A 19,547-nucleotide genomic window follows, 5' to 3' on the forward strand; every position below is an offset into this window, starting at 1 on the left:
GGAACTAAGCACGGTTTTATTATAGAATAGACTTCGGTACTCAGGGCCTCTAAATGAAGCATCCAGTTATAGAATTACCCCCATAGTCAGTAAGATTTGGCTAGAGAATCTTTCTACATTCCCTCATTTTATGCCTTTTTGCTGTTGTTGTCTGTTAGTGTGAACATGAATAAATGGATGAAATTACAACCTATCCCTTCTCTTATTCAGTGCCTGCGTCTACTCACACATACTTTCAAACGAGAGTACAGTCATAACCATGTCTGTGTCCAGTGCCAGTGAGAGTAAGGTAAGATGATTAATCTAATTGGCATTCTACAAATTTCAACTTCACATAATGTCATTACACCATATCTAAATATAAAGTTTCACTTCTGAAAAGCTTCTCAGGGGGCATGAAATGCAAATTTCCGCAGATAGCAGTTATGCCTTTGGCTTATGGAGTTGTTTAAATTTTCAGCCAGCTGATACACTGAATGTATGGATGATATATTTTATTGTACCAAAACGTTTGATACCAAGCAGCCTAATATATTGGTAAAAGGAAAAAGTAGTCCTCTGTATGGAAGTACAAGTTGTGAATGACTTATAGAGGGCTGCCACTTGCGTTACAGTTCTTGTCAGACTATTAGAAGGTGGTTCCCCCCCCCAAGTTAAAACCTGAGTACTCATTTACTGGCAAAAGCGGATAGATGGCTGATGTTGACCAGAAGCCCAGCTACCTAACAGAAATACCAATATGGCTTTTAACTCAGGTCATGGGGTGCAGTAGACAAGGACTTAACAATTACACCACAAGGCCTGTTCAATACATTGGTGGGAAATGGAAAATTAGGACTAAAAATTCCTGGTGATGTTGAATTATTTGAATAATACTCAACCATGTATAAATCTATTTCAAAGTATTATTGTAGTTATTGTAAATACTCTGGCTTTTAATCGTCATCTTTATTATGTAGACCCTGTTTTCTATATTCTGTATGCTATTGTGGCTAAGCACCATTGTCTGTCATTATATTCTCTCCCAATTGCTTTGTAAATGAGATTTTAACAGAGAAATGCCGCCTGTTTCCTCCTCATCAAGCTTCTAGAATTATTTTCCACCCTTTCTAAAACCTCTTTCACAGTCATACTGATTAAAGAATCACAGATCTGCTCCTTACCATAATTACCACATGGGTGTATATCCAAATTGCAATCTAATGAGTAACATTAATGGAGACAATATCTCATGTCAAACTACAAAGCAAAATCATCAGCAGGTGCTATGTTGATCAATATACATGAAAGTCAATGGGAAAGAGCAATAAATGTGAAGTAGCTGTTGAAATTAGCTTTCATGGTAGCCAAAGAATCAAGCTTCAACAAGGCTGCAGCTTCTAACAGCTGTCACCTTATTTTTCACATGATTTAATTACGGGAGTGTATTGGTGAAAGCTATCTAAATTATAATTAGATTTATTTACTGAAAGTATGCCTTTTCTTTCTTCTCCTGGGATTATCTCTTAACAGTTCCTAACAGGATACTAAATGCAAAGAAGCAGGGCATTCCTCTGAGCTTGTTGCCAAGTCAGCTTTTTTCCACCCAGGTGGGCTGGTTTTTCAAAGCTGTTAGCGGAGCAATTTTCCAGTGGTTTGCTGGTTTTAGGGCTACTTTCAGTGTGTTGTGCAGTTTTTTTTGTGCGGTATTCAAGCGAAGTTGGCTTATTCGGTTCCAGCTCTATTTCCTTTTGCATTTCAAGCCTCATTCTGGGGCTCCAACAGCTTCTCTCATTGTCCAATGCCATTCTGGGGCTCCTTCCAATAGGAGAGGACTGTTGTAGGTGAGTCATGTGACATCATCATCACGTGACCCTACCCCCATTATCAGTTGTTTTATGATCATTGCTACTTTATCCCCCTATTTCTAAAAAAAGTTGGCACAAATTGGGCACGCAAATTTGGGCATGCACCAATTTGTGCACACAATTTAATTGAATAACGGGGCAATTAGTGCCAATAATTGGCTTTTTAACAAGCAAATATGGCACTAATTAGATTTAATTGGCAACTTATCCCCCCCCCCCCCATAACGTCTACACTCGTTTTAATGTCCTAACTCTGCAGCCAATCCTTTTAGCTTCTTTTTAACCATTTTCCTCATTTTATTATAGTCACCCTTTCAAAATTAAAGCAGCTACAGTAGATTTCTTTTGTGGGTTCATTCCAGATAGTAGCTCAAGCTTGATCATGTATGATCACTGTTTCCCAGGGGATCCAACACCACCACCTTTGTACTATGCCCTACATGCCACCAGGTCCAAAATGGCTCCCCCTCTTGTCAGTTCCTGGACCAGTTGCTCCAAGAACAGTCGTTTATTACATCTAGAAATTGTCTCATCCTGGCACTCCCTGATCTAACATTTATCCCTGTCAATATTACAGTAATTGAAATCACTCCTTATTATAGTGTTGCCAGAATTTGCACTTTTCCTAATTTCTGTAAACATTTCTTCATCTGTCTGTTTCGTTCTGTCCCACAGATGGCAGTACAAGTTCTACAAGAATACTCCTTCCCTCTCACACATGGCATTTCTATCCATAATGATTCCACGTGCTATCTGCTTCATGTGGAATGTTTTATTTTATTTGACTCAATTCCCTCTTTAACATATAGCACAACCACCCCTCAATTTGCTCCTTTCTATCATTGTGATACAATTTGTACCCTGTTAACACAGTGTCCCAATGACTTGTCCTCTTTCCACCAAGTTTCTGAGATGCCTATTATCCAGCTATTTTCGAAAGAGAAAAACGCCTATACTTTGACCCAAATCGGGAGATGGGCGTCCGTTTCCCCTGGGCGCCAAATCGGTATAATTGAAACCCGATTTTTGGCGTCCTCAACTGCAGTACGTCACGGAGACGAACAAAGATCACGGGGGCGTGGTTATCGGCCAGGAGAGATGGGCGTTCTTTAGCTGATAATCGAATACAAGAAGGGCGTTTTTCAGGAGGAATTTTGGTCCGCTTTTATTTGGACCCATCTTTTTTTTCAGGTCCAAGTCCCAAAAAAGTGCCCCAACTGACCAGATGACCCCGGAGGGAATGGGGATGACCTCCCCTGACTCCCACAGTGGTCACTATCCCCCTTCCACCAAAACAAACCCCACCTTTACAAACTTTTTTCCCAGCCTGTATGCACCCTCAAATGCCGTACCCACCTCCCATGACAGCAGAATGTGTTCTATCCTCTGATAGCTTTACCTGGTTCTGATTGTGGGTCTAGGGTAAGTGTGACACCTTTTCTGTTAAGGGCACTGCGAGTCACATCAGCAATGCATTTGTGTGGTGGTGTAGGGTATTGGGCTCCGTGATTACAGTAGATTGTGTTAAAATGCTCACGATGTTGGTAGTGGTAGGCTCTACTCCCATGGTGCTTTTCCATCTGCTTACTGGGTCAGAGTGTGCCATGTTTTGTTTCCGGTAGTCCATGATGTAGTGTTAGCCACGTTACAGCACTTAGTTCTTACTTGAATGTTGCTGAAAGAGGGCATTGTACACCATTCTGCCAAGCTCTGGACCTACTGCTAATCTCAGAACCAGCGAGACTCGTTGCCAGGGGGCACAACCTCTGATCTGCAGTTAACTGTGAGTAAACGTGCTTATTCAAATAAAGGAAGTTTTCAGCCAAATTAGTCTTCAGGTGTGTTGAACTGCTGTGCACAAGGTATACAGCAGCAAGTCCTGTCCCTGGAGCACTTTGAGTGGGTACTGCAGTGCACTTCAGGCAGGCAGACCCCAGGGGCCATCCCCCCCCCCCCCCCACCCACCCTGTAACACTTGTGGTGGGTAAATGGGAGGCCTCTAAAACCCCACTGTAACCACATGTAGTTGACCCCTCTCACCCCTAAGAGCTATGGTAGCGTTGTACATTTTGTCCCTCCCGACCAAATGGCTTGGATAGGACGTTTCTGAGCTGGAAGTTTTTAGTTTCCATTATGGCTAAAAAAAAAAACGCCCATCTCAGAAAGGACAAACCATGGAATTTGGTCGTCCAACACCGTATGTTCGAAACGAAAGATGGACGCCCATCTTTTTCGATAATACGGTCTGTCCCCCTCTTCACACTACCCGTTTTCGGACATAGATGCCCATGGAGAAGGGCGTTCGCGTTCGCTTATGACCCTTCAATCTACTCATCACTTAGTGCTATATACTCTAACTCTCCCATCTTATTTTTTAGGATTCTAGCATTTGTATAGAGGGAAGGGGGAGGAAAGGGGAAAGGGGAAATGGGACTTGATATACCGCCCTCTTTCTGAGGTTTTTTTTTCAGGGGCTCTGTTCTTCCTGGTTTTCTCTCTTATCTCTCCCAGCGTACTTTTAGTGTAAATTCTAGTGGATCCTCCTACTTATATCCACTGTCAGTTGGTGTACCTCAGGGATCTGTCCTGGACCTCTTCTTTCTCCATCTACTACTTCTCCCTTGGTACTCTGATCTATCCCATGGTTTTTCAGTCTCATCTTTACGCTGATGACTCCCAGATCTACTCTCCACACCCAAAAATCTCAGCCAAACTCCAGGCCAAAGTATAAGCCTGCCTGTCTGACCATTGCTGCCTGGATATCTCAGAGCCATCTGAAACTAAATATGACCAAGACTGAGCTTTCATCTTTCCCCCTAAACCAACCTCTCCTCTTCCCCCATTCTCTATTTCTGTGGATAACACTCTCATCCTTCCCTGTCTCATCAGCTTGTAACCTGGGTCATCTTCAACTCCTCCCTCTCTGCACATATTCAGCAGACTGCTCAAACCTGTCGTTTCTTTCTCTATAATATCACCAAAATTCGCCCTTTCCTTTATGAGCACACTACAGAACCCTCATCCACACTCTTATCACCTCTCGCTTAGACTACTGCAACTTGCTTCTCACAGGTTCTCCCACTTAGCCATCTCTTTCCTCTTCAATCTGTTCAAAATTCTGCTGAATGAGTAATATTCCACCAGTGTCGCTATGCTCATATTAGCCCTCTCCTCAAGTCACTTCACTGGCTCCCTATCGTTTTCCGCATACACGTTCAAACTCCTCTTATTGACTTATAAGTGCATTCACTCTGCAGCTCCTCAGTACCTCTCCACTCTCATCTCTCCCTACACTCTTCCCCGGGAACTCTGTTCACTGGGTAAATCTCTCTATCTGCCAACCTCTCCTCCACCGCTAACTCCAGACTCCGTTCCTTTATCTTGCTGCACCATATGCCTGGATAGACTTCCTGAGCCGGTACATCAAGCTCCATCTCTGGCCGTCTTCAAATCTAAGCTAAAAGCCCACCTTTTTGATGCTGCTTTTAACTCCTAACTCTTATTCACTTATTCAGAACCCTTATTTTATCATCCTCACTTTAATATTCCCTTATCTCTTGTTTGTCCTATTTGTCTGTCCTAATTAGATTGTCGAGCAGGGACTGTCTCTTCATGTTCAAGTGTACAGTGCTGTGTACATCTAGTAGTGCTACAGAAATGATAAGTAGTATTAGTAGTAAATTGTAATCAGTGTGTCATTTGGAGGGGCTGGTTAAAGGGATATATTTGTGCAGAGATTTTTTTTGCTCAAGGTAAAGGGCCTATAAAACAGACATCATGTTATGAGAATCAGGTGTTCATCATTCAGAGTTTCTATCTATTTATTTATTTATTTATTTACTTATTTATATCATTTATATCCCACATTAAACATGAATTGGGTTGAAACCTGGGAGAATTTAAAATCTTTTTTTTCCTATGCCTACATCAAAAGAAAAGGATGATATGAGGTAGAGTGGACAGAGCCAAGACAGAGTGGGTAGAGCCAAGTCAGAGTGGGCATGGCTGGGGCGTGTACTAAAATCTCCCTCTCAATATTCGGGACCCCTTGGCAGCTCTGGACCCTTCCCTCTTTAAGGTAGCCATGGGAACACTGTCAAACTAACATTGGCTACTTGTACCTTTTCTAACTGCACATGCAATTTTTCATTGTTAGTCACCCTTATCATCTATCTAAACTCCTGTTACTCTGTCTTCCTATCTATATGTTCCATCTCCTCTTGTTTTAATGTATTGACATTGTAACTAACATGCTATGCAATAATGTGTACTATTATTTGAATATGTTACTGCTGTAATGATTATTGCCTGTGTCTGGATTAGGGTGAATTTCTTCAAAAAGGCAGTAAACAAAATCTTAGTAAATAAATAAATAGTCTACATTACAGGTCATTCTGTACTATCTGACCCAAACTGAAAGGGAACCCCCCCCCCCCCCCCCCTCATAAAAAATGCTTCTAGGCTCTCTGTCCAATATGTCCCCTAAAACACTATGGGCATCCACGCCTCCCTGGAATCCAATCAACATCCTCACCTTTGAAACACTACAGGCTCCTCCCATCACCATCACAAAACTTGAACAGAAGATCTGTAGTGTTTCAGGTGAGCACAGAGGCTCACACCACCTAATTCTGTAAACCTTTATGCAAAATTTTGTGCTTAGTGCGCAATGTTGCACTCCCAAGTTATAGAATAGTGTCAGCTACGCTTGTAAATTAATATAACAATTAGCTGCTAATTGACTTTAATTGGTGTTAATTGCCATGAATTTGCAGTTATGCACACAAATGCCCTTAGTTGGTATTCTACAAATTGTGCACACAAAATCCAGAGTGCACGTCTGCAATGGAGACATGGACCAAGGATCAGGAGCACTTAAGCGAACAGGTTCTAGAATACTAGCAGGGATGTGCCTAACTAGCAAGAGTTAGGCACAAACATTTATACCAGCCATTGAGCTGGCAGAATGCTTGTGCCTAATGTGAGGCACATAACTGCAGACTTATGCTAGTATTGTATAACAGCAATTATGCATGTAATTGCCATTACAGAATTTGCGCTTACCATGCAGCATCTCAGTGTCTAACTTTTGGTGACCTGTACAGAATTACCTCTCATGGGGGGTCTTTTACGAAGTGGCGATAAGCCTAATGCGGGCTTACTGCTCATTAATAGAATTACCACCAGCCCAACGCGGCCGCCGGTGGTAGTTCTGGCTGGAGCGCACGCAATTTCCAGCACTCTGGAGATTTTTTGTCTAGCACGGTGCTAACCTGGTGGTAATCGGGCATCGCCACACATTGCCTGGTTACCGCCAGGTTACCATGGGAGCCATTATCATCACCTCAATGGGTGGCGGTAAGTGCTCCCCGCCACATGGCCATGCAGTAAGGGTTATCTTACTGTGTGACCATTTTTTTTTTTTGGGGGGGGGGGAGCTTTTTACCCGCTGCAGTAAAAAGAGCCCTGGTACATGGCTACCGCAGGGCCTTTTTCTGGCAGCTTAGTAAAAGGATCCCAAAGTGTTTGGAAGGCATGGTGATTGGGTTCAATGCTGGTCTATAGTGTTTTGGGGTAGGAATGGAAAGGGTCTGGAGGACCATTCTGTTTCAGCGGGTCAGGGACGTTCATGAACGATTCACATAGTATAATAGAATTTGGGGGATCCACACCTATTTTATGTGCAAAGATTTACACCAGGATTCAGTTGGTGTAAATCCTTATGCCCAAAGTTGGATGCGGATCCCAGTGCTATTCTATAATTGGTGCCCAACTTGAAGTACTGTTTATACAATAGCGCTCAGTGCTCATTTTTTTTCGCACCCTATTTGGGCGCCATTTACAGAATCTAGTCCATTGTTCACTGGTGTTAACTAATGTCTGTTTTAATGCAGATGTTAAAACTAAAATCCTTTAATAACTCCAGGATTACTTAAACAATCATTCTTCTGGCACTGGGCTTTTAAGGCAGACAATTGATTATGATGTCCCATTATCATTTTGAAAACATACTTCTTGCATGTTTGATCTTATGAAAATGCTTAACAATAAAATATTTTGTACTTATTTTGCAGTTATCAGAAATGTCAGTAACCCTACTGAGGGATCCCTCACTTCCTGCCCTAAGTATGACCACCCTCACACCTTCATCCACCTGCCCATCACTGGTAGAAGGAAGATATACTAATACTGAGCTCAGGTAATAGACAAAATGGGGGAAAAAATCCCTAATACATCACATATAAGGAATGAAAAATGACTTATTTTCTGTGGATATACTGGCAAAATCCTGTATGCAAGTATACTGTTGCTGCAAGTAATGAGTGATTTGCTGCTCAGCAATAGAGCATAGCATCCTGTCTCCCATGAAGATACACAGATCAGTATGCAAAACTACAGCTACTGCATAAAGCTAAGTGGATAATTTCTCTGTTTATCTTTATGCCCAATATTCATCATCCCTTGTTTAGAAAGAACTGCTAATACACGATGCTAAATTTAAATGGATAGCTTATGCATTCAAAGCTAAGACTCCTATTTATGCAGTCCCACAAAATGGATATATTTATCTGAATAGCAGCTGAATATCATTGGCGTTTGGAAACATTTTTGCCCTGTCCCTAGAATGTCTCAGGTTCCTTCTTCAATGTAAATGGCTAAGTTTTAGATGGATATCAGGTTGGCTGGCCAAAATTTAGCTGTTAGCTGGGACTAAATATTTTTTGAAAAGCATTCATGCAGTTGGTGTCTGACTAGATAAGTGCTTTTGAATATTAGCCAGATATCTCTAATGATATTTTTTGGACATACAAACCCATTCCTAATTTAATTTAGCATTAGCTAAGTTGGCATTTTTTTACATTGAATCTACTCCAGGATCAAACAAGATATGTACACATGGGGCTTAATTTGTAGACAAAAAGGAAGTGGAACTGGGGGCTGGGCCCGTTCCAGGGCCAGAAGTGAACTGTGGGGGCAGGGCCAGATGTGAATTTGCTCCTACACACACAATACTTCATTTGTGGATAGAAAGGAAGCTGGTATATACATACATTTGGAAAATTCTTATATATAGTTAAAAAAATAAAGAATAATACCAATAGTAGTACAAATTTGCAACATTATGAACAAAATCTTGTATTAATCACTGTTTTCTCAGCATTTATACATTTGATATTACAGTCATAACCATAACCACCAGGTTTCAAATCAACTGTCCTTTAGTTTATTGTTGAGTTACCAAACATGTTTGGAATATGCTCTATCTGTATTAGCGGTACCTAAAGTATAGTGCACCTGAGAACCAGGGAAACCAGGATTCAAATCCCACTGGAAATCTTTCAGATCTTGGACAATCATTTAATCCTCCATTGCCCCAGGTACAAACAGATTGTAAGCTTTCCAGAGGCAGAAAAATACCTACTATGTCTGAATGTAACACTCATTAAGCTACAACTGAAAAGGGCGTGAGCTAGAACTAAATCCAAATCCGAAATCCAGTACCAGGCATATTGTGAAACAATATAAAACTCTAAAAAACATCACTCAGGGTATATAATGCAATTCTACCTTGCCATAACACTAGCTTTCAGGAGTCACATAATAAGGACCTATTTAGGTAAAGGTAGCACCATAAACATTGCAGTGGACACTAGAACATCAATACACATACTGGAAAACTAAATAAGCCAGATTAGTACAAGCTGATCTTACACAGACTTTCAATGCTAACAGAATACCTGGTCTCTTTCACACACAGAAAACCCTAACCAATTATAGAATATGTAACCACACACTAAAAATAGATATATGTAGACAAAAATTAAACTAAAAAGTGAGACTCCGTGTAGAGTACAAAACCAGAGAAACAGAAAGTGATGCATGTTCCCCCTGTACTGTGCAAAATATAAAGAGATCAGATCTAAATTTCAAAAACTGACATATTCCAATAACTACATTAAAAATTAAATAAATGAGAAATGGAAAATAAGGTGATACTTGGAATAACATATTTTTTGTACTTGCTTATGAAGGCCAAAACCTCCTTCCTTAGGTCAGGACAGTATACTATCAGTCTTATTTTCGAAAGTGACAGGCGCCCAGATTTCGACCCAAATCGGGAGATAGGCACCCATCTCGCAAAGGCGCCCAAATCAGTATAATCGAAAGCCGATTTTGGGTGTCTTCAACTGCACTCCGTCGCAGGAACGAACAAAGTTGACGGGGGCGTGTCAGAGGCGTGGTGAAGGCGGAACTGGGGTGTGTTTATCAGCCGAGGAGAGATGGGCGCCTTCGGCCGATATTCGAAAAAACAAAGGCGATTTTAGCACAAATTTAGGTCACTCTTTTGGACCCTTTTTTTTCACAAACAAGTCCCATAAAAGTGCCCTAAATGACCAGATGACCACCAGAGGGAATCGGGGATGACCACCCCTGACTACCCCAGTGGTCACTAACCCCCTCCCACCAAAAAAAACCAACTTTAACAACTTTTTTTTCCAGCCTGTATGCCACCATCAAATGCCATACCCAGGCTCCATCACAGCAGTATGCAGGTCCCTGGAGCAGTTGTTAGTGGGTGCAGGGGACTTCAGGCAGGTGGACCCAGGCCCATCCCCCCCTAACTATTACACTTGTGGTGGTAAATGGGAGCCCTCCAAACCGCCCCCAAAACCCACTGTACCCACATGTAGGTGCCCCCCTTCACCCCTTAGGGCTATGGTAATGGTGTAGAGTTGTGGGCAGTGGGGTTTGGGGGGGATTTGAGGGGCTCAGCACCCAAAGGAATGGAGCTATGGACTTGGGAGGTATTTGACTGTTTTTATTAATTGTTATAAGTGCCCCCTAGGGTGCCCGGTTGGTGTCCTGGCATGTCAGGGGGACCAGTGCACTATGAATCCTGGCCCCTCCCACAACCAAATGCCTTGGATTTGTTCGTTTTTGAGCTGGGCGCCTTCGGTTTCCATTATCACCGAAAAATGAAACCGCCCATCTCAAATCCGCACAACTCCGATGCATTTGCCGGGCACAAACCATATTATCAAAAAAAAGATGGGCGGCCATTTTTTTCCAAAATACGGTCTGTCCCGCCCCTTCACGTATCCGTTCTTGGACATAGACGCCCATGGAGATGGGCGTTCGCGTTCGATTATGCCCCTCCACATCAGCAGTATAGTGGTCTGACCTGAAAAAGAGGTTTTGACCTTGGAAAGCTAGAAAACTAGTAAAAAAAATTGCATTTAGACACGTAAAAAGGTATCACCTTAATTTCCATTTTTAATTTAATTTTTTTTTATTATCCTTTAAAGTATATTAACACGGCCACCACATTACCTCATCCTAAATTTAATTTGTTTTTTCTACCTTTGTTGTCTGGCCACTTAATTTTTCAAATTGTGTTGGTCTCAGTCTCTCTTTACTGCTTTCCTGTCTTCTTTCAACTCTCTTTCGAAGGCTCTCCTGTCCATTTGTCATTTTCTTGCCATCTGTCTTCTTCATCTCCTCCACTACATCTATCTCCAACAAATCTGTTCCTTTCAGTTTACTTCCTTTTTTTCTGCCTATCCATTCAAATTTCATTTATTCTTATTACCATTCTTCATGCTCCCTCTTTTTACTGTGGCTACCAACAGATTTCCATCACCTTCCCTCACCCTGGCCCTTCCATTCTCCTTCTTCTTTCACTAATTTTCCTCTCTCTCCCCAGTCATCTTGCATCTCCTCTTAATCTCCCCCTTCCTCCACTGCCATCCAGTATCTTTTCTGTGTGTGTCTCTCCTTCTCTCTCCCTCTACCATCTAGAATCTTATCTCTCTCCCTGCTCAGACATCCAGTATTTCCTCTGTCTCTCTGCCCGCCACTGCCTTCTAGCCCTTGTCTTTCTTTCTCTTTCTGCCCATGACATGCATCATTACCCTTGTCTCTCTCTCTCTCTTCCCCACCCCATGATATTCAGCATTGCCATATCTCTCTCTCTCTCTCTCTCTCTCTCTCGCTCTCTCGCTCTATTCCCGATGCAATATTGCCCTGCCCCTGCCATACTGCACTGACCTCCCTCTCTGCCATCCAGCATTGTCCACCCCTCCCCCTCTCTGCCATCCAGAAATGACCTCCCCCTCCACTCCCTGCCATCCAGCAATGATCTCCCCCTCCTTGCCATCCAGTATTGACATCCCTTCCCTCCACCATCCAGCATTGACCTCCCTCCCTCCCCTCCCCTCCCCACCCATCCAGCATTGACCCGTCTCTCTCCCCTTGGCATGCACTCCCCATCTCTCTCCCTTTCCCCTACATCATTTAGCATTGTTCCTGCCTCTTTCTCTTCCCATTCACCATCCAACATTGCCTGTCTCTCTCTCTCTCTCTCCAGCCCATCCAGTATTCCTCAGTCTCTCTCTCATCCTCCCTTCCAGTATTGCCCTGTCTCTCTTTCTCAGTCTTCCACCCATCATTGCCCAATCTCTCACCTTTCCCTTTTCCTCCCCCCATCATTGCCTCTGCCTCTCTCCTCTTCCCCCCCCCCCTCCCGCATCATCCAGCGTTGCCTCTGTCTCTCTCTCGCTGTTCCATCCAGTATTGCCCCATCTCTCTTTGTCTCCCATCCAAGATTGTCATCCTCTCCTCTTTCCCCTCTTCTTTGCCTCTGGCTCTATCCTCTTCCTCTGGGTCTCCCTCTCCCCCTCCTATCCACCATTACCTCATTTTTCTCTCTTTATCACTCCAACCCTGCCCACTGTCATGCAGTATCTTTTGCTCCCTTCCACTGTCAGCTCTGCCAAGCCTGAAGTTGACATAAACTACCAAAACCAAGACTGAAATATAGATACAGCTACCAGCATTTAAATGTATATATCAATTACTTCTTTTTCTGTTTTCTATTTTATTTTTTCTTGCTTAGATTATAGAGTGCTCTCAGCAACCACCACTGTTTACGGCAATATATCTTTTAATGTCACGCGGACATAGCACTTGTTTCATCTGGTCACTCTTGTTTTTTTATGTGGTATAGCCTATAATATAGTGCTTAATCTAAATAACTCAAAACGTGAACTTATCTCTTAACGTTCTCTCCAAAATGCACTGTGATACTTGAACTTGCTGCTTCACTCCTATCCACTTCTATCTGTAAACTAAATTTGGCTTCCCCTGGAAACGCCTGAAGTTGAAGCAGCACAGACACATGGGACCAGCTCTCTGCATGCTGCTGCTTCCACTGCCAGCCCTGCCTCTAGCCTCTTCTGAAAGAGGAAGTTATATCAGAGGAGGCGGAACTGGCAGCGAAAGCAGCAGCATGCAGAGAGCCAGTCCTGTGTGTCTAGTTACAGCTGCAACTCGGCAGATCCATTTTGGACCTCATCCGGGACCTGCATAAGCTCTGGCAGCAAGGACATCCATAATTAGCTATGGATATTCAGTTCCAGTGCCCAGATATGGCCTGAAACTGAATATCCTCTGCTAATTTAGCTGGCGACAGGCAGCATTTAAAAAATGTTGACTGCCACTGGCTAAATATCGGCCAAGAAACGTCTACCCTCAGGCCACATAAATGTAGCTAATAAAAGGCACCCATATAAACTTTTTTCCTAAGTTTCAACTGTAATATGTGAAAAATTATTTATAAATTATTCTATGTCAATAGACTTAGGTGGCAATTCTACAAATTGGCACCAAGATTTAGACATCCCAATGTCGCACACTTACTGCCAATTCTATAATGGCATTTGGGTGCCAGGATTATGTTATAGAATACAACTGTAAATTGGCATTGGCATGCCTAACATTAGGCACCAACTGTTATGCCAAGTCAATAGAAGTCGTAATGGTTGGTGCCTAATTGTGCATTGAAACAATGTGTAAATTGTAGTATTCTATAAGTTACATGCATAAATTAGAGACATGCCATGACCCACTACAACATGCATTCCCTCAAACTTATGCATTGAGTGATTTTGACATGTATGTCATAGAATAGCACCTAGCACTTGTGCACGTAAATGCCAATTTATGACACCAATCACAAGCATAAGCACTATTATTCTATAACTTATTACCCAATTGGCAATTCTTGATTTTTTTTTTTAGTTATTCTGGTCCAGATTTTGTGCATGGGCAAAGTTCTTGATTCATTTTGGTGGATGTTTATTTGTTTATTTCAGTTCAATAACTTTTTAAGAATGAAATAAACATAAAAGTGAACCCCATCCAAAAAAAAAAAAAAGAAAGAAAAACCTGTAGGAGTCACTTACCCTCTGGCAGTCATGGAGCTCTCTCTCACCACACCAGTTTTCCTGGGCAAGGTCCAGGCAGCACCTCTGTGCTAAGGCCCACCCCTCTCTCTTTCTACTAAAAGTGCTTCTTCTTCTTCAAAATCTTTTTTTTTAATAGTCTGGCTCTCAAATGGGCTGTGGCCCAGACCTCCTCACTAAAGGACTTGCCTAGGCAGGGAAGGGACCCAGACTCCTCTGGATATTCCCCAAAGCCACTACAGCCAGTCACAGATCTTTCCTTTGGGCATCCAACTGGGCTTATGAGCCTTCACCATAGCAGCCCTGCCCTGCACTAGGCATCCATCACCATCTCCTGGAGATAGAGATATTGGGTTGCTACAGCTGCAGGGAGCCTCTTGTAAGCTACAGCTCGCAACTCATTAGGTTTGCAACTGCTCAGGTGGATGAAAAGAAACATTTTTTTCCATCTGAAAAATGAAAGGAAGCAAAAAAACAGAAAGGGTTTATTTTCATTTTATACTCTAATGAAATGAAGGTTCTCATTGCTCTTTTTATTTTGTTAGAAAACAAATGCATATCCTTAACATTCACCAGGGTTATTTTGAACATATTGATGCCGTCAAGGTGTAAATTTGAAAGTTACAATATTACTGTCTTCCTTTTAGAAGCCCTCACCCTTGTTCTCGAGCAGCTAGTCCAGAACTTGAATTGGTGGTACAGGACGGAGAACAGAAAAAATCTCCATCTACAAGCACTGAAGATGAAAAAAGCACTCAGCGCATGTTTGTCCCTGATATTCAAGAGATCCGGGTCAGGTAGGGGCATTGGACTTTGAAAGAAACTGAAGAGGCCAGTAATGTGAAAGGTCCATGAGCTTCAGTGATGGAAGCAGAAAGAAATAGCTAGGGTGTAGGGCAAGATGAAGCGATGGACAAGAGGAGGAGCCTAGTGGTTAGTGCAGTGGACTTTGATCCTGGGGAACTGAGTTTGATTCCCACTGCAGCTCCTTGTGACTCTGGGCAAGTCACTTAACCCTCCATTGCCCAGCTTGACAGGATCTAGTGCGATGAGCCTTCAAGTGCAATAATTGAAGGAGTTTTCACCCTATTATGTATCCCCTCAAAATTTACTTAGTTCAGTCATTATAGTGATAGTACTCATCAGGGGGCCATGCACCACCAGTACTCCCACAGAACCCTATGTAAGGTCAAGGTTCTAGAAAGTTTGAACTAAGGACCCGCTCAGATGGGAGGCCAGTGCTTTGACTCCAAGCTACAAGACAATTCTGGTAAAAAATTCAGGCTCAAGCAAGCTAGGAGATGAATTGATTCCAATATTGAAGCCTTTACAAGAAAATTTCTTCACAGCAAAGCAATGCAGTAGTACTAGTTTTAGTTGCAAGTTTCACAGGATATAGTTACAAAGTAGAATAGAGATTTCTCCTAGGTCTCCTTCCTTCCCTTTTGAGTTCTAAGGGGGTCTTTTACTAAGGTGCACTAGTATGTTTAGCTTGCGCTAACAATCATTGTGCGGTAAACTCTAAGACACACACAGGAATATAATGGGTGTCACTGTTTAACGCATGCTAATTCTTAACGTGAGCTAAAAGCGCTAGTGCGCCTTAGTAAAAGACCCCCTAAGTTCCCTAAGAAACCTTGTGGTAACCTTTCTCCATTTGCTTGAATCACTTCTTTTTATTTCCTTCTCCTTTTCTATTCTGGACTTTTTTGAACAAAGCACTGACTGAGCAGCTATCTCCTTTCTCCTATGTCACATGGCTGGATACCTTTTGATAGGTATGGGATACACAAGTCTTCTGCAAAGATCTTTGTTTACACCAGTAACACAGATCAGGATCTTCTGTTCCCATAAAAGACAGACCCATCCAGAGTGAAAGATTTATTCCGTTAGAATAGGGCTACTGCACTCTACAAGCTGGATCCCTCAGAAAGAGTTTATAGTCGCTGGTCCAAGAGAAAGAATGAAAGACGTTTTCACAGGGACTTTACTGTGTGTTCCTCTGCACCCACTGCAGGACTTTAGAGACAGGAGGCATGCTTCTTTCCTCTCCAAAACCCCTCTTGGTCTGATGAAACTGGAAGCAAGAAAGTCTGATGCAAAGTCTCTCTTCTACCAGTTCCTCATCTTCAGACCAGAATATTCTCAAGTTTAACTAACCAACGTTTTGGGTATATCATTTTGGCATCACCTAAAGGGGAGTGCCATAATGGTTCAGTTTATTCATTACACTGGCAACCAGGGCCGGCCTTAAGCAGGGTCCCATTCTCCTAGAGGCCCCACTCCAGCATATCCTCCAGTTTCTGAACCCCCACCTCCCACCCTACCTTAAAACGGCAGTTCTCTGTAGAGAGTTCAGTGCAGCAGCAGCGGTTCTCATAGGCCATCTCATAGGGCCTTGCTGTCTGCAGTGTCCCACCCTATTCTGACATAACTTCCTACTTCCACAAAGGTGGGATGCAGTTGAGAACAGGTTCCAGGGTCTGCGGCAGATGGACTATGTGAATTGCTGCCTCTGCCCTGAGCCCTCTACAGAGAAATGCTGTTTTCAGGTGGGGGGGGGGAGGGGGAGAAGATATTTGGACACAGAGGGACATACCAGACTACATGGAGGTGGGCCCTCAAAACTGGTCTACACAGGGTCCCACAACTGGTAAGGCTGGTCCTGCTGATAACCACATTATGGGGTTAATTCTATAACATGAGCACTAACATTAACGTGACAATTACACACATAAATGTTTAGAATAATGGCATTTACCTGCATATGTCTGCACATAAACCTGTAAATACCAAAATGCCTAAGTACTATCCTGTAAATATACTGTATGCATCTTACATCATGAATATTTTACAGGTAGGCATACACACAGATGGAGTGAGGGCAGGACTCACAGTTATGCATATAACTTATAGAATACTATAAGTTAAGCGAGTACCCAGCATTTAGGCATGAGAACAGCTATTGCTTGCCCTGGGATTAGTAGCATAGAATGTTGCTGCTATTTGGGTTTCTGCCAGGTACTTGTGACCTGGATTTGCCACTGTTGGAATCAGGATACTGCTAGATGGACCATTCGTCTGACCTGGCATGGCATAAGAACATAAGAATAGCCATACTGGATCAGTCGAATGGTCCATCTAGTCCAGTATCCTGCTGCAAACAGTGGTCAATCCAGGCCACAAGTACCAGGCAGAAACCAAATTAGTAGCAGAATTCCATGCTACTAATCCCAGGACAAGCAGTGGCTTCTCCCTTGCCCATCTCAATTACAGACTATGGAGTTTTCCTCCAGGAACTTGTCCAAACCGTTTTTAAACCCAGATACGTTAACTGCTCTTACCACAAACTCTGGCAGTGAGTTCCAGTGCTTAAATATTTTTTGAGTGAAAAAAAAGATTTCCTCCTATTTGCTTTAAAAGTATTTCCATGTAATTTCATTGAGTGTCCCCTGGTCTGTATACTTTTTGAAAGAATGAAAAATCAATTCACTTCTACCCATTCTACACTTCTCAGGATTTTATAGACCTCAGTTATATCCCCCCTCAGCCGTCTCTTTTCTAAGGTGAAGAGCCCTAACCTCTTTAGCCTTTCCTCATATGGGAAGAGTTCCAACCCCTTTATCATTTTGGTCGCTCTTCTTTGATCCTTTTCTAATTCCGCTATATCTTTCTTGAGATACGGTGACCAGAATTGAACGCAATAGTCAAGATGAGGTTGCACCATGGAGTAATACAGAGGCACTATAATATTCTTGGTCATATTTTGCATCCCTTTCCTAATAATTCCTAGCATCCTGTTTGCTTTTTTGGCACACTGGGCAGAAGATTTCAGCATGTTGTCTACAATGATACCTAGATCTTTTTCTTGAGTGTGAACCCTAGCATCAGGTAACTATGATTCAGATTTTTCTTCCCAGTGTGCTTCACTTTGCATTTATTTGTCCATATTAAATTGGATGCCCAGTGTTCCTGTTTCCTAAGGTCTTCCTGCAATTTTTCACAATCCGCATGTGTTTTGACAACTTTGAATAGTTTTGTGTCATCCAGATCATTTATAAATATATTAAATTGCACTGGTCCCAGTACAGATCCCTGCGGCACTCTACCATTCACCCTCCTCCATTGAGAAAAATGACCATTTAACCCTACCCTCTGTTTTCTGTCCAATAACCAATTCCTAATCCACAGAAGAACATGCCTCCTATCCCATAATTTTTTTATTTTCTTAGGCGTCTCTCATGAGGAACTTTGTCAAAATCTTTCTGAAAATCCAGATACACTACAACAACCGGCTCACCTTTATCCATATGTTTATTTATGCTTTCGAAGAAATGAAGCAAATTGGTGAGCCAAGACCTTTCTTGGCTGAACCCATGTTCACTCTGTCCCATTAAATCATGTTTGTCTATATGTTCCACACATGTTTACTTGCGGATACAAGCCACGCTTAGCGCTGTTCCTTGATTTCAGATCACAAAGGTCTTTTTAAAGACCCCTTTTATACCAGGACTATACATCTGAATACAGACCATCAAAGACTCCTGAGGTAGGCCTGTGGCTGAAACACAGATCTGTGTCGAGTCTGCATTAAAGTTTGTTTATTGTTCAATGCAGTTGCCCCAGTTTTCTGGAGTCATTGGTCCACTTCTGTGTGTTTTCTCTCTGTGGGATTTGTTGTTCATCCATTGAGGTGGATTACCTGCTCCCCTGTCTATATGTTCCGGTATGTTATTCTTTATAATAGTTTCAACTATTTTCCCCAGCACTAAAATCAGGCTTACCGGTCTGTAATTTCCTGGATCACCCCTGGAACCCTTTTAAAAAATCGGCATTACATTGGCTACCCTCCAATCTTCAGGTACGACAGACAATTTTAACAACAGGTTACAGATCACTAACAACAGATCAGCAATTTCATATTTGAGTTCTTTCAATACCCTTGGATGTACACCATCTGGTCCAGGTGATTTATAACTCTTTAACCTGTCAGTTTGGCTCAGTATGTCTTCCAGGTTCAACGAGATTTTTTTCAGTTCCTCCGCATCTTCACCCTTGAAAATCATTTCTGGTAGAGTAGATCTCTTCCATCTTCTTCCATAAAGACCGAAAGCAAAAAAATTAATTTAATCTCTCTGCTATGGCCTTGTACTCCCTGAGTGTCCCTCACAGGCTTTCTGCTTCTGATGTACCTGAAAAAGGTGCTACTATGAGTTTTTGTCTCCATGGCAAGTTTTTCTTCATATTCTCCTTTAGCCTTCTTTATCAGTGCTTTGCATCTAGCTTGACACTGCTTATGTTGATTCTTATTTGTTCATTCAGATCCTTTTTCCATTCTTTGAAGGATGCTCTTTTGGCTCTAATAGCCTCTTTCACTAAACCATTTAACCACACTGGCTGTCGTTTGCCATTCTTTCCACCTTTGTTAATACGTGGAATATATCTGGTCTGGGCT

General features: G+C 42.3%; 1 protein-coding gene across 1 annotated transcript in view; it reads left to right on the forward strand.

Annotated features, from left to right (window-relative positions):
• KIF1A (kinesin family member 1A) overlaps nucleotides 1–19,547 on the forward strand; it is a 483,588-nt gene that overhangs the window by 452,743 nt on the left and 11,298 nt on the right. Inside the window, 4 exon segments of the mRNA XM_030216849.1 lie at nucleotides 211–270; nucleotides 272–289; nucleotides 7,922–8,046; nucleotides 14,740–14,889. Of these exon segments, the coding sequence (XP_030072709.1) occupies nucleotides 211–270; nucleotides 272–289; nucleotides 7,922–8,046; nucleotides 14,740–14,889 (353 nt within the window).

The sequence above is a fragment of the Microcaecilia unicolor genome, chromosome 10 (genome assembly GCF_901765095.1).
Source record: "Microcaecilia unicolor chromosome 10, aMicUni1.1, whole genome shotgun sequence".
NCBI classification, from domain to species: domain Eukaryota; kingdom Metazoa; phylum Chordata; class Amphibia; order Gymnophiona; family Siphonopidae; genus Microcaecilia; species Microcaecilia unicolor.